The sequence below is a fragment of the Gymnoscopelus microlampas genome (assembly GCF_963454915.1).
Source record: "Gymnoscopelus microlampas genome assembly, chromosome: 3".
NCBI classification, from domain to species: domain Eukaryota; kingdom Metazoa; phylum Chordata; class Actinopteri; order Myctophiformes; family Myctophidae; genus Gymnoscopelus; species Gymnoscopelus microlampas.
The window spans coordinates 5,241,607-5,256,606 of NC_139940.1; the positions used below are offsets into that span (position 1 = coordinate 5,241,607).

A 15,000-nucleotide genomic window follows, 5' to 3' on the forward strand; every position below is an offset into this window, starting at 1 on the left:
AACGTGTTGCGAGCTTGTAGATCTACTATTGCAGTGGTTCTCAAACTTTTTCATGTCAAGGACCCCCCAATTGACACTTATTACCCCACGGACCCCCATTTGAAAAGATATGCCTCAGGGACCCCCATAAGAGAAGATCTTTACGGCTCTAGCAGTGATTCTCAACCATTTTAATTTCAATGACCCCCCAGTTTGACATGCATTAGGGCTACGGACCCCCATTTAATGGCATTTCTATCTCTGGGACCCCAGTTCCTATTGTAAAATCAATGTTAATTTAACTCTGAGAGTTCCTTTTTTACACTCTCAGAGTTACAGACCCGTAAGGGTCCATTTGGTTCCTGTCCATCATTTAGCTGGGGACCCCCTGGAACCCCCTCAAGTACCCCTGGGGTCCCCGGACCCCACTTTGAGAACCAATGTACTATTGTCACTACTTCTTAAAAAAAAATCTGTTGAATGAATATTTCAAATTTCTTTTTAATGTCTTTAAATATTTTATAAAATGTAGTAAACGGAAAAAAAGGTAATTTACTCATCATGAGCCATAAAAATGGGTCCGTGATCCAAACACCAAAACACAGAGAGAGGTCTTACCCTGAACCTGCGGTCGTATTTGATGACAACGTCGGCGAAGTCGATCCTCTCTCTGCGACCGACGAACTGTCTGATCTCGGGGTGGTTGTCGGTTCCGATGTAATCCCCTACAAAGTTCCTGTTCAGGCTGTTTCGGCGACGTTCTTTCTTGTTCAACAGGATGTCGGAGGCTGAGGGACAAAAGGGACATCATCAACAAACCACAACATGGACAAACCATTGTTCACGACCGAAATTGGGATATAATAATGATAATTAACACATAACCATAAACGAGAATCTACGTTTTTTTCAAATGTTTTTTCTTTTTTGTTTACACAAGGGGCGCTCTAACGCAACTTAGGAATGATCCTAGGACCCTTTAACACATCGGGTGCCAAACACGGTCTGAACCGTGTTTGCACAGAGTAGCGCTTCGGTAGCGCGTCGGTGCCGAACACGGTCTGAACCGTGTTTTCAGTCGCTTTTGTTTTTTTCGTTTTTTTTCCACACGGGAGGGGCTGGAGCAGCTCTGGAATCACCCACGGTGATTCTGAGAAGGAAGGGCCTCATAAGGGCCTCATTTTGAATGCGCGATCGCTGTGCCATTGTGACCCGCGTTCCAGGCGTTAGCCAGGACCATCATGCAAAATGCACGGATGCTTTGTTTCACACGGGATGCACGTCGTGGAGTCTACAGCTTAAAGGAGGAGTTCACCCAAAAAAAATCTTATTTTCTATCAATTACACACCCCATGAAGCCTTGATTTCATGGATTTATTTTTGTTTTTGTGGCATTCCTAAGACAATAATTTGATGACCATGTGTATTTCCGGTAGGAGACACAAATAATCTACTTTGTGTCTCCTACCGGATACATTAGCCGGTAGGAGACGGGAATCAAATTAATAGCTTAGGAATGCGACAAAAACAAAAAATAATCCATGGATTCAAGGCTTCATAGGGTGTGCAATTGATAGAAAATAAGTCATTTTTTGGGTGAACTCCTCCTTGCGCCGTGCAGCTCAACGGTGAGATTTCTGGCAGCGAACGTAATCTGTTATTATAAAATTCTGGCACTGAATGTGTTAAAAAGGAATGGACGGATGTGACGTCAGCCCAAAAAAAACAGACGTGCATCCGCCGCCATGATATGATCTTGAGAAAAAGGTCCATATCTCCATATCTTTTTTACAGTGGTGAAAACAAGCCATTTTTCGACGGGCGATCACTCTGCAATGGCGGACCGCGGTAGAAATATTATCGTTCCAGACGTTAGACGGGACCCTCGGCCATCGCCCAGACACCCTTTGTTTTGTCCACGAGGACCCGGATGTAAACCCGTCGTTTTTTTAAAAAACGTATGTCGCTACATCAGTGGTTCTCAAACTTCTTCGTGTTAAGGTCCCCCAAAATTATATGTATTTGGGCGTGGACCCCCATCTGAAAATATTTTGTTCCAGGGACCCCCAGATGCTCATAGGGCGGCACTCAATGCGCTTGTATATCTGCTATTTTTGAAAAATCTTGAAGATTTGTGCACCGAGGAGACTATGGGTACAAATCTGTGTCTGGCAGTGGGACGGGGACCATAATACAAACACTGGGGGAAACAGTGGATGAAAAAGATCAAAACCAGGTTGCTTTACCTTCTTCTCTCATCTTGACGTACTTGCGGACAGCGATGTGCTTCCTCCACGCCTGCTGAATCACTCTGGCATACCCGTTGTACTTCCTGTCTCGCATCTCCTCCAGCAAGAACAACTACAACACAATGTAGTAACACAATGTAACACAGAACATAATGTACCGTAACACAATGAACCAGTGGTTCTCAACCTCTTAGGACTGTGACCCTCAAAGTATCCGAAACCCCGCCGAAAATAGCCGATCTACAAGCTCAAAACGCCGTTGTGAGCTTGTAGATCTGGCTAATCACAGCGACTGGAGGCAAAGCAAAGCAAAGCAAAGTTTGTTGTTTACCCAGGGTGTCGGACTAAGCACGAAGCTTGTTTCCAGCCGGACCCTGCATGGAAGCCTTGCTCAAGGGCTATTCAGCGGTGATTCATGATTGATGTGATGAATTGGGGAATCGAACTAGGGACCTTCCGGTATCAAGGCCGCCCCTCTAACCACTAGGCCACCGCTGCCACTCCGCTAGTGATGCGTGGGCCGGCCCGTAGCCCGCAGGTTGAACCACGGGGTGGGAGGACGGGTTATAGATTCCGACGCAATTAACGCCGGGTGGGCGAAGTGGGTCAACCAACAGAAGAAAAAAACCCTCTCTCTCTCTCTCTCTCTCTCTCTCTCTCTCTGGAAAGCAATTGAATGGACTCGCGTGTGTGTTTTTTTTTGGCGGGTTGCGGGACTGGGGCTGGGTCGTTGATTTATATTCATTTTTGCGGGACGGGTTGGGGCGGGTTGGGCTCCCGTAAGGGGCGGGCGGGGTGAATTATAAAAAAACCTGACGCACGCATCCCTAGGAGGCGGGGTTTTGAGGACGACTATTTTGAGAATCGCTATTATCGCTTACACGCAGCAGAAACCAAGGAGTACATATATATATATACTAGAGTTTCGGGGGGCTACGCCCCCCTCAACCCCAGCCGCGCACGGGGCCCAGCGTGGCCGCGTGTATATTGGGGGACCCAAATCGCCGGAGTAAAACTGTGGAAAAGTTTTTTTGAAAAAGGAAAAAATTAGAAGAAATAATATTTTTTATGTTTCAGGGGGTCCACAGGGGGTCCGCGGCCCCCCTGCTGGTCCACTGACCCCCTGTGGAGTGTTGGGACGCGCGGGGACACCCCTGGAACATTGCGGACCCCTACGGTGTTTTTTTTTTTGTCATGAAGGTGGTTGCTTGTTTCTGGCGCTTGTTTTTAGAGAACCTGGCATGCCTGGCAACCCGACTGACATCACTGACGTATCCTTGGTATTTGTACTTCCGGGTTGCATAATGATGACATCACTGTCGAGTCCTTTGGTGTCATGAAGCTAGAACGGTTTGTTTACCACATTAGCCTGGGCAACGTGCTGTGCTGTGGCCGTCGCTGTTTGTTTGTGTGTTTGGGATGAACATGGCACGTGAAGGACAAGGATATATATATATATATATATATATATATATATATATTTCAAGAGAAAGAGAGTGTTCAATGGCCCTGATTTATGGAAAAAAAATGCAAAAGTGGAAAAATGGATTTAGCTGGTTCCTGCCAGACAGCAGCGATATAAATCTATGGCTCAACCCGCCCCGCAACCCGCGGTAAAAAAAACATCGGTAAAATCATAAAGGAAAATAATCTTCAAGTACACCCCAAGTGCATTCAAACTGTTTTATTGTTATTATTCTTATTAGGAATAAAGACAAAACAAGAGCATGTGATTTATTTATTTTTTTTGCGTGTGAGAGCAGCTGACCCGCTCACCCGCAGCCCGCATAATTGCCTCTGAAATTCTGACTCGACCCACCCGCGCCGCGGGTTGACCCGCGCATCACAAGTGGTCGGGTTCTTCTGAAGCCGGGCCTTTCTCGCACATACTGGCTACTAACACTGTGACGTCCTCTGGTAAGGGATCTAACTTCTCTAACTTTTTCATGTCAAGGACCCCCAAAATGATACGTACTTGGATGCGGACCCCCATCTCAAAAATGTTTTGTGCCAGGGAAATAGCAGATCTACAAGCTCATAGCACGGCACAGCCAAAGTATAAAATGAGGTTAAAAGTAGTTAAAATGATTGTGACGCTATATTAGCTGGGGACCTCCTGGTACCCTGCCACGGACCCCTGACCCACTTTGAGAACCACTGATCTATACAACACAATGTAAATGTATCACAAGGCAATACGCGGAGAAAAACACACTGTAGTATGAGTGCGTGCATGCGTGCGTGGTGAACATACCGACTCTGGAGCTTTGATGAAGATCTTGCTGCGTCCCAGCTGGTACTGGTCTGAGTCCATGTTCACAGAGCGGAGGATGTGAACGACTCCCTGACGCTCCTCGCCCTGCCAGCGAGGCCACGTCTCCCTGGTCAGGATGGCATACCTACACACACACACACACACACACACACACACACACACACACACACACACACACACACACACACACACACACACATGCACACGCACACGTTAATGTTTCTGGCATTTTGATATGTTTTTCGCTGGTCTGGAACTTAGCTTTTCCTTGGACCCACCTGTGGATTACACCAGGTACAAATGACTTTTTTTCTTTTTCTTTGCTCTTCCTCTACTTGCGGATTATACCAGTGTCAGTCTACTTTATGTGGATTATGCTGTCGACACTTCTTTTATTGTGCTTTTTTTAAATGAGCACCTTAACTAACGTCCATAAGTATATCATGCACAGTATACATTGCTACTATGCTTACGCACCTAATATAACTTGTTTGTTTTTTTTTGTTCTCTTGTTTGATCTCCCCCCACACCTTCTTCCTCCCCTTCTTCTTTCTATGCAAATAACGATACGATGGGAACAAAGTTCACCCACTTTTTTTACTTCTGTAAACCTGATGTGACAATAAAGCTGATTCTGATCGTTCATAAGCCTGATCGTCCAGGTGTAAATAGCTATTTAGCAGCCTATACTGCCGGTGGCCTTTTGGCTGCGGAGACACTTGCCACGTGGCAGCTCTCTCTCAAATAAAATAAAGTCTTAATGGATTAGAAACAAACCGGCACGCTCATACAGTAGGTTGTTGTGTTGGATGTGTATGGATGTAATTCTGGAGATTCTATGTATTGTTGAACCTTATGTTGTGTAGCTTTGCGACTGTGTTTGTGTCTTGAACAGCCAGAGAAAACAAATGTCCCTCTGGGGACAATAAGGTCTAATCTAATCTGTTTTAATCTCATCTAAAGTCTTAAAGTGTGTTAAGTGTCTCCTAGTATTAGGACACAGAGCGGTGGGTTCTCAAACTTCTCTGGATCAGGGCTACGGGTGGGACGATACGGGTATCTCACAATACGATATCTGTGGCGATATTAGGCCCTCGATAACAATATCACCATATTCGATATATTGCAAGACATTTCAGCAACGATATATCACGATAGTCCTTCAATTCATAAACACATAAAATAGCACCAAAAAGTTCAGAATCATCACACAAATACAGAAAAAACAACAACACTGTATGTACAGAGTCGGAAAAACAACGTGTTTTTTTTAACTCATTCCCTGCCTAGAACGACTAAAACGACTTTGTCCATAAGCCATGCCTGCCAAGAACGACTAAAACGACTTTTTAAAAAATAAAAAAAAATAAAAAATATATATATATATATTTTTTTCCTTTTTTTTTTTTTTTTTTTTGACCCAAAGACCAAGGAGATATGATTTTTCGAAGATATAGACTCCCATCCACTTCCTTGTTAACTTAAAACTTAAAAATTCTGTATCTCGGCTCGGCTCCTGAGTACTTTTTTATTTTCAATGAAAAATCTTGGCGGTGTTCAAACGGGCCAGAAATAATTCTGGCAGTGAATGAGTTAATATCCATATTTTCCGGCAGTATAACGATTATTTATCGCGAGAGGAAGTATCGCGATATCGATATATCGTCCCACCCCTAATTTCAGGGCCCACTTTGAGAAGCGCTCCTGGCCCATCCACCTGACCACTGAACACGGCAGCCGTTCAGCTGCAAATCTTTGAATATGTATTTTTTTAAAGCAAACATTATTTTGTAAAATATTTTGTTACAGGGACCCCCCAGATGCAAAGATTTGAGTTACAAATGTTCGCTTTAAAAATATAGATATATATACAAGGATTTGCACAAATGTGCACGATCTTTAAAAAATAGCAGATTTACGAGTGCCACGCTATGAGCTTGTAGATCTGCTATTTTTGAATAGCCAAAGAAATCTCAAATGACAGAGATGCGTCCCCGAATTTAAATTGGCACCGGGTGAAAAAGGGTTACAAAATTGTGGGATTTTGTTTTTTTTAAAGAGAGTGACTTTGTTGTCCTGACCTTTGCAGGAACTTGCTGAAGACCCTCCTGAAGGCGTAGCCCGCCCTGCGGACCCTGATGTTCTCCCTCAGGCCGAGGTACTCCACCTGGTGCTTGACCCGGGAGTCCTCCCAGTCGCGGGCGCGCTTGGTCTCGTTGGGCTTGATGCAGCGGATGTAGTGGGGGGTGCAGCGCATCAGGGTCTGCACCAGGTTGTTGGCTTGTTTCTGCACGCACAACAGACACACACACACACACACACACACACACACACACACGCGCACACACGCACACACAATGCACGCATAACACACACACATACAAAATATACGCACAACACACACACACAGGACAAGCTTGTTAACCCATTAAAACCCGGGTCTTCAAATGCAATTAACCTAATTAAGACGTGAGATACGATTCTACAAAATGTCTTCTAAATCCTAACAGTTTTCTGAAACACTTATGTTGCTATAATATCAGTGGTGCTCAAACTATTTCATGTCAAGGACCACCAAAGATTTGAGTAAAATAAATTTGCTTTAAAAAATATACTGTATATATTCAAAGATTTGTACACATTTTGTGAGATGAAAACCGCTTTGGCTATTTTGGGCAGGTCATTATAGGTGACATTTTTCTAAAATGTTCAATGATTGCCAAAATAGGATCACGCTAAAATAGCAGATCTACAAGCTTGTAGACATGAAATGGAATTAATTTCCGCATCATCAAGTATTTCCTAGTGAAACAGGAGCTTAACTTGGACCACATTTTGTAACCTGCAGACACCATGCAGCTGCACGTCTGTTTGTTACCCAGATATGAGCACTCTTCCTGGCCATGGAAGCTACCATGGCATGTGAGGAAGTATTATACATTCTACTAAATTGTTATTATGGTTGTTTATATCTAAAGGTTACATTTTACAATCACTTATGTGACATATTTGGTAGCCTGTAGGAGCCAAGATGTCTCCGCTAGGCCTGATAGCTATTGTTTTCGTTACAGCCTGTCTGTTATGGTTCAGCTTGTCCCTGTAGCAGCTAGTTTAACTACTATGGTCTGAGCCCTGTGCTCCAGGCAGAATTACAGTACCATACCACCGATATGTGTCAGACTGTGTGTCTAACGTACTTCTCCCCATGATATCATTAAAGCATAACCATCACCACCTAGAATATCGTCTCGACTCCTATTGCCTCATCAACTACCGATTGATCCAGAATTCCACGACACATGCCAGGAGGTCACCTCGCAGTAACAAGTATCAAACAAGGCGGTGCTAGATTCAGGTTTATGTTATTGGTTTACATATTTCTCGCCTAAAAATGTTTTCATAAACATACTTTAGTGAAGCTACTGATTAGCTTTAAAATGAGATCATTCATAACACTTTAGATTATAGATTAGATTTCATAAAAATACAGCAATTTTTGGGGCATTGTTAATGCTCTAGTCTAGAGTCTAAAAGCTTGAAAAATATATCTTTCATTTCAGCTCATCTTTAAGTGGTTAATGCCTTGCTCTACATAGGGACTGGAACCCCCAACCCTGGCAGCGTTAGTGCCTTGCTTTAGTGTGTCCTCTGACCTTGATCTTACTGCTGGCGGTGGAGGGTCTGCCTCTCTTCTCAGCCTCCAGGTTCTCAGGAAACAGGTCTCTGATGAAGGGACTGTCCAAAGGAGACATTAGTTATGAACATAGTAGGGGAGCAACAGTTAAACTAAATAATAATTATTTAAAAACATTTTTTTTTTCAAAAACACAGAACATTTAAGATCTATAAGCTCACAACGCATCCTGATGTGCCGAATTGTGAGCTTGTAAATGGTTTATTTTCACAACTCTCGCATGACACCGTAACGAATAAGTATTTAATCAGTCTAATCGATTCCGTCAAATTAGACTGATTAAATACTATTATAAAATATTATTACAAAAATGATGTTACATTTTTTTGCATTGATTCGTTAACATAAAGCGTATCAAAAAAAAATTGCTTCTCGACTATTTGATCAATTAAAAAAGTAATCGATAGAATAATCGCTAAGAAGATAGTCCAGACTCCATAGGTGCTGCTCTAGAACTAATGACTAAGGAACTAAGGACTCCAGACTCCAGTTCAGTACTTACAACTCACTGCTCTGCATCAGCTCAATGATGTCATTGAAGAGGACGTCTCTGTTTCGCTCACAGAAGCCGCTGACATCATACGACACCTGACAAGACAGAGTTCAATAATGTTCATTTGTTCCAAATCACCTTGTCTCATGGAGATTTCATTTCTCCAACACGCACGCACGCACGCGCACGCACACGCACACACACACACACACACACACACACACACACACACACGTGAGTGCGTGTGTGCTTCTTGCAGCTAGCCTGGGTTTGAATTCGCCCCGAGGCTTTTTGCTGCATGTCAGAAAATCTGTGAATCAGTTTTTAACCACATTAACCCTGGCTTCCCTATTTTGGGCAAATTGAAAAATTAAATATGTATTTGTATTTCACAAACTAGCGAAAATAGCCAATCTACAAGCTGTGTGTCTGATCGTGACGCGTTGTGAGCTTGTAGATTGGATACTTTTAAAATGGATTAATTGACTATTGGATGGACTAATGGACTAATTGACAAATATTTGAGCACCACCTCGTTTATAATCCTGTGGATCATACTGTACTGTGTGTACATTTTATTATGGGACATTCTGTCCACCACTCTAGGCACTTTATTAAAGCCACTTGACACTAAAATTATGAGCAGGGAGATGTGTTCTGGGGTGGAGTTTAAGGATCAACCCAACTCATTTATATTGTGAGGTCTGTAGCTTCTGTTTAAGGATATTTTAGGAACACTAGTGAACCACGGTGTGAAGGTGTAATCTAAATGACAGGAAGTGCGCGTGCGTGCGTGCGTGCGTGTGTGTGAGCGTGTGTGTGTGTGTGTGTGTGTGTGAGCGTGTGTGTGTGCGTGTGTGTGTGTGTGTGAGCGTGCGCATACCTTCCCAGCATAATGGTGGATGATGAATCCTTTGTTCCAGCTGTTGAAGTGTTCATGGGAGCTGATCTGACTCTGTAGCTTCTGTATCAGAGTCTGGTCTGCACCTTCCCCTTTAGCGTGCATGGTCGCACACACATCATCTAGAATACTCATCACACCTATGGGGTTCTGGCACACGCACACGCACACACACACACACACACACACACACAGCAAAAAAAAAACAGTATTCTATATGAATTCACCTCAAAAGCTCAAGCTCTAGCTCATACATGGGCAACTGGTGGGCCGGGGGCCACATGCGGCCCCCACCTTTACTTAATGCGGCCCGCAGGTTAATATCGGAATACTGATATATTATTGATTTCACCTGTTTACAATTCCAAACATGCAAACATGACCCGCTTCAATTATTTCAATCTATATTAGCAGCTTAATGACTAGTATTACAATTTGATTGTCTTTTTTATGTCCAATGTATTTAAGTTCATAACGTTAACATAAGTATAACTAAATACATTTGAAATTAAATAAAAATGTTACTTTTCAAGATTTCAATTAAAAAAATAGGACCAAAAAAAAAATCTGGATTCTACTAGCAAAAATAGCAGATCTACAAGCTCAAAACGTGTCGTGTTTTGAGGTTGTGGATCTGCTATTTTTGCTACTTTTGTGTGAAATAGAATGGCAAAAAAAAAGTGAAAATACGGAGATAAGAGGTGTCTGCCTGACAGTATATGCAATGTGGCCCTCTGGAGTGAGTGTGGAAATATAGTGGCCCTCTCCATCATAAAAGCTGCATCACCCCTGCTCTAGATCTACCAATGAATCTCTGTTCTTCCTACTCTCACCTACAGTATGTCATGAAATGTGGGTCATGAGTCATGACCACATTAAGAACATTACTAATACAAGCAGCTGAGATGACTTTTCTCAGGAGAGTGGTCGTCATCTCCCTTAGGGATCGTTTTCTCAGGAGAGTGGTTGTCATCACCCTTAAGGATCGGGGGAAAAGCTCAGTGATCCATGAGAGACTGAGTACAGCCACTGTTCCTTTGCTGTAGAAAATGAGCCAGTTGAGCTGGTACACAGGCATCTAGTACGGATGCCTCCTGATTGCCTCCCTATAGAGCGTCGCAGTTCCCGCCCACTTCCTGGTGCCGGAAGTAAATACTCAATGCATTTTTCCCATTGACTTTTACAAAAATATTTATATCAATTAATTTAAGCCTAGAATCAAGCCATCCAGGATAGCGGTGAATCATGACCATAAAACGTTTGATTCTGTGAAAAAAACGTTTTTGAAAACGGCAAAACAAAGGGTATTTATTAAATATAGTATATCATATCATTAAATATAAAATAAAAAAAAATCACAGAAAAAAAGGTTTTATGGTCATGATTCACCAGGATCCTGGATAGCTTGATTCTCGGCTTAAATTGATTGATATAAATATTTTTGGAAAAGTCAATGGGAAAAATGCATCGAGTATTTACTTCCGGCACCAGGAAGTGGCGGAACTGCGATGCCCTATAGGGAGGTTTTACAGGTATGTCCGGCTGAGAGGAGACCAAGGACCAGATGGGAGATTATATCTCTCCACCCTGGACTTATCTTAAATCCTAAAGACTCCAGTTATAAGCACCTAATGTGGCTGGGAATGGGAAGTCTGAGATTCTCTGCTGGAACTGTTACCTCTATGAACTGATTCCATATAAGCAGTAGTATAAAATACATGGCGAAAGAAACCGTTCAGATTTTGAATTCTGTAAGGCCTAAATCAGACCATAAATTCATGACGAGACTAAACCCTTCAAAGCCTGATTTATACTTTGTCCTATGATAAGTGTCCAGTGCTGAAGCTCTCAACATGTCGCAGATGCAACACATTGTGAGCTTGTAGATCTGCTATTTTCGGCGCGCGACTCTTGGGGGCCCTATTTAGGTGATCTAAGGCGCAGTGCACAATTTGCATCAGGTGTGTTCGCCTCTGACGGTTAGATGGCGTCACGTTACCTGAACACAAAGTGAGGCAGTGTCTCTGAATTAGTCATGGTTGGGTTTTGGGCACGACATAAATCAGACTAATCAGAGTGTCTTCTCCCCTTCCCTAATTAAAAGCAAGGTGTTCTAATCCATGAAGTTTGGTTTGTAATTAGTGACACCTGGTGACCAAAATATGTTACTGCAGCTATGTTGAGCGAATGAATGAGCCAGAAGAACTCATCGCGTTGCGATGCGTTCTGAGCTTGTAGATCTGCTAACTTCGGTGAGGAGATTCGGGGCCCTATCTCCCCCTTATGAAGGCTGGAGGAGCCACAAATCAAACCACAAACCTTCTGATTCCCAGAAGGAAGCTCTACCTGCTGCCACTGTAATTGGCTGATTTATTCTAACCAGGGACAAGGAACTGACCAACCAGAAGCACTCACCAATTTGGACTCGATGAGGTCACACACCACCTTGTTGTTGAAATAGTCGATGGTCGTCCATTTGATTCCTTCACTTACGTACTCCTCCTACACACGCGCACGCACACACACACACACACACACACACACACACACACACACACACACACACACACACACACACACACACACACGCACACGCACACGCACACGCACACACACACACACACACACACACACACACCAACGTGAACGTACATTCAAACACTTTAATCACACGAACACTAGCGTCACTATTCTGGGACGACCATCCGGCAAAAATAAGCTGATCTACAAGCTCGCAACGTGTTGTGAGCTTGTGGATCAGCTATTTCCGCCAAATACATTTGGTGTAGAGGGAAAATAGGCACGGGCCAACCACACCTTAGTATTGAACTAAGTATAGTGTTCAATAACACAAACACACACAAAATAAAGCACATTAATCCCCACACAGCAGATGATGGTTACCTGTTCTGCTTTCAGCGTCAGTTCAATGAAGATCTGCTGCAGTTTCTCGTTGACAAAGTTGATGCAGAACTGTTCAAAACCGTTTTTCTGACAGGCAGACAGACAGACAGACAGACAGACAGACAGACAGACAGACAGACAGACGGGCAGACAGACAGACAGACGGACAGACGGACAGACGGTTAGTCATGCAGTTCTGTTCAGTCCAGGCCTTGCTTATTAAGACCTGGAACTGTGTCATTTTTAGATTTGAGCTAAAAAGCATTATTTTACACTTTGGGCTATTCAAAAATAGCAGATATACAAGCTCATAGTGCGGCACCGAGTGCCGCGCTACGAGCTTGTAGATCTGCTATTTTTGAAAAATCGTGAAAATGTGTGCAAATCTTTAAATGTAAATACTTTTAAAGCGAACATTTTTAACTCAAATCTTTGCTTCTGAGGGGTCCCTGGAACAAAATATTTTGATGGGGATCCGCGGCCAAATACATATCATTTTGGGGGTCCTTGACATGAAAAAGATTGAGCACCACTGATATAGAAACATACGTTTTTTTTAAAACTGTTGGGATATAGGAGACATGTAGAATCGGCTTCAGGTCTCAATGGGTTAATTAGAATTAATGTTCTCTAGTTGTGGGTAGAATTCTTCTGAGCTCTGTAGCTTTGTTCAAAAATACATCTATTTTAATGAGATCTTTTATGTGATTGAGAAAACTAAAAATATCTTCTTGTCACACGATGTTCTTATAATCATTATTATCACCACAATAATATAATGAGTCACCTGGAAAATCTCAAAGCCGTAGATGTCCAACACGCCGATGTTAAAGTCCTCCTGGTCCTTCTGTATGGCCTTGTTGACAGCCTGAGAGAGAGAGACACACACACACACACACACACACACACACACACACACACACACACACACACACACACACACACACACACACACACACACACACACACACACACACACACACACACACACACACACACACATCATCTTAATTGTAGTCATAATGTAGCACTCTCTAAATCAGTGATTCTCAAGAACCCCCAGTTTGGCCACGGATCCTCCAAAACTCTTTATTTCTACAATACAACAGTCCAAAGGGGTGACACAGAACAACCCAAATAACCAAATAAAAACAGGTACCTAGACTACCTACACAACCACACAGGCAATACAGTTAACAAAAGGAAACGAAAAAAATATAAATTGTAATAATAAAGAAAAAGGGAGGGAAATTGACCATTTGGTTCTTGACTATCAATCCTTGAGCTGGGGACACACTGGGATCCCCCCACCCAGGACACCTGTTGGGGGACCCTGGACCCCCCTTTGAGAACCACTGCATTAGACCACGGAACCCAATTTGATAAAATATTCATGTCCGAGACCCCCAATCTACACTGTAAAATCCTCAGTGATAATTTAACTCTGAGAGTATACAAAGTGGAACCAAATGGACCCGTAAGGGTCCATTTGGTTCCACTTTGTACACTCTCAGAGTTACAGACTCGTAGGGCTGGTAACATTCCTCAGAAATTATATTTGAATATTGGTCTTAAAAATTGGCAGATATTAGAATATATTCGATATTATTATTATTACGTTTATTTGATAGGGACAATAGAAAAAACAATGTATCAAGTGATCCAATAAAACATATATTTTGTTTGTTTTTATAACTTAATACATGTTTTTTTGTATTGTCCCTGTCAAATAAACATAAAAAAACAAATATATATATATTTTAAAGAAATTTCAATCGAATATTAATTTTCATATTTCATAATTTACCAGCCCTACAGACATCGTAAGGGTCCAACAATCAATCAACAACCAATCATTTAGCTGGGGACTCCCTGGAACCCCTTCAAGGACCCCTGCTGAGGGTCCCCGGAACCCCCCCCCCCCCCCCCCCCGCTGAGAACCTGAGTTTCCCAGGCGTGTATATCAGAACTCACGTCCACCAGGAAGTCGAACAGGCGTGAGTAGAGAGCTTTGGACAGGGCGTCTCTGGTGAAACACGCCTGCTCCGTGTTCAGGGTCACCGAGATGACCTCCGTCTTGCCGCCCCACTTGCTGTCCATCACCCTGCTGGTCAGCTTGGAGCACAGACCCTCCTGACTGATGCCCAGCAGATAGGCTGGAAACGCCAGGACTGAGGAAAGTATAAAATAGTAGATCTGCTATTTTTGAAAAACCTTGAAAATGTGAGCAAATCTTTATATATATATTTTTTTAAGCGGACATTTGTAAAATATGTTGTTCCAGGGACCCCCAGAAGCAAAGATTTGAGTTACAAATGTTCGCTTAAAAATATACATATTCAAAGATTTGCACAAACGTTCACGATTTCTCAAAAAAAATGCAGATCTACAAGCTCATAGTGCGGCACTCGGTGCCACGCTATGAGCTTGTATATCTGCTATTTTTGAATAGCCAAACAAATCTAAAAATGATGGGTTAAACGTTTGAAAGCATAAATTTGACAG

At 42.7% G+C, this 15,000-nt stretch overlaps 1 protein-coding gene across 2 annotated transcripts in view; it reads right to left on the reverse strand.

Annotated features, from left to right (window-relative positions):
* Window positions 1-15,000, reverse strand: part of myo1eb (myosin IEb) — a 54,960-nt gene that overhangs the window by 21,860 nt on the left and 18,100 nt on the right. For both annotated transcript variants that reach the window (XM_084053783.1, XM_084053782.1), the window contains exons 10-20: window positions 14,470-14,666; window positions 13,283-13,363; window positions 12,496-12,582; window positions 12,007-12,093; window positions 9,574-9,741; window positions 8,700-8,785; window positions 8,157-8,238; window positions 6,585-6,790; window positions 4,483-4,627; window positions 2,226-2,340; window positions 598-767 (exon numbers count right to left, since the gene is read on the reverse strand). In XM_084053783.1, the coding sequence (XP_083909909.1) occupies window positions 598-767; window positions 2,226-2,340; window positions 4,483-4,627; window positions 6,585-6,790; window positions 8,157-8,238; window positions 8,700-8,785; window positions 9,574-9,741; window positions 12,007-12,093; window positions 12,496-12,582; window positions 13,283-13,363; window positions 14,470-14,666 (1,424 nt within the window). The remainder of the gene's footprint in view (window positions 1-597; window positions 768-2,225; window positions 2,341-4,482; window positions 4,628-6,584; window positions 6,791-8,156; window positions 8,239-8,699; window positions 8,786-9,573; window positions 9,742-12,006; window positions 12,094-12,495; window positions 12,583-13,282; window positions 13,364-14,469; window positions 14,667-15,000) is intronic.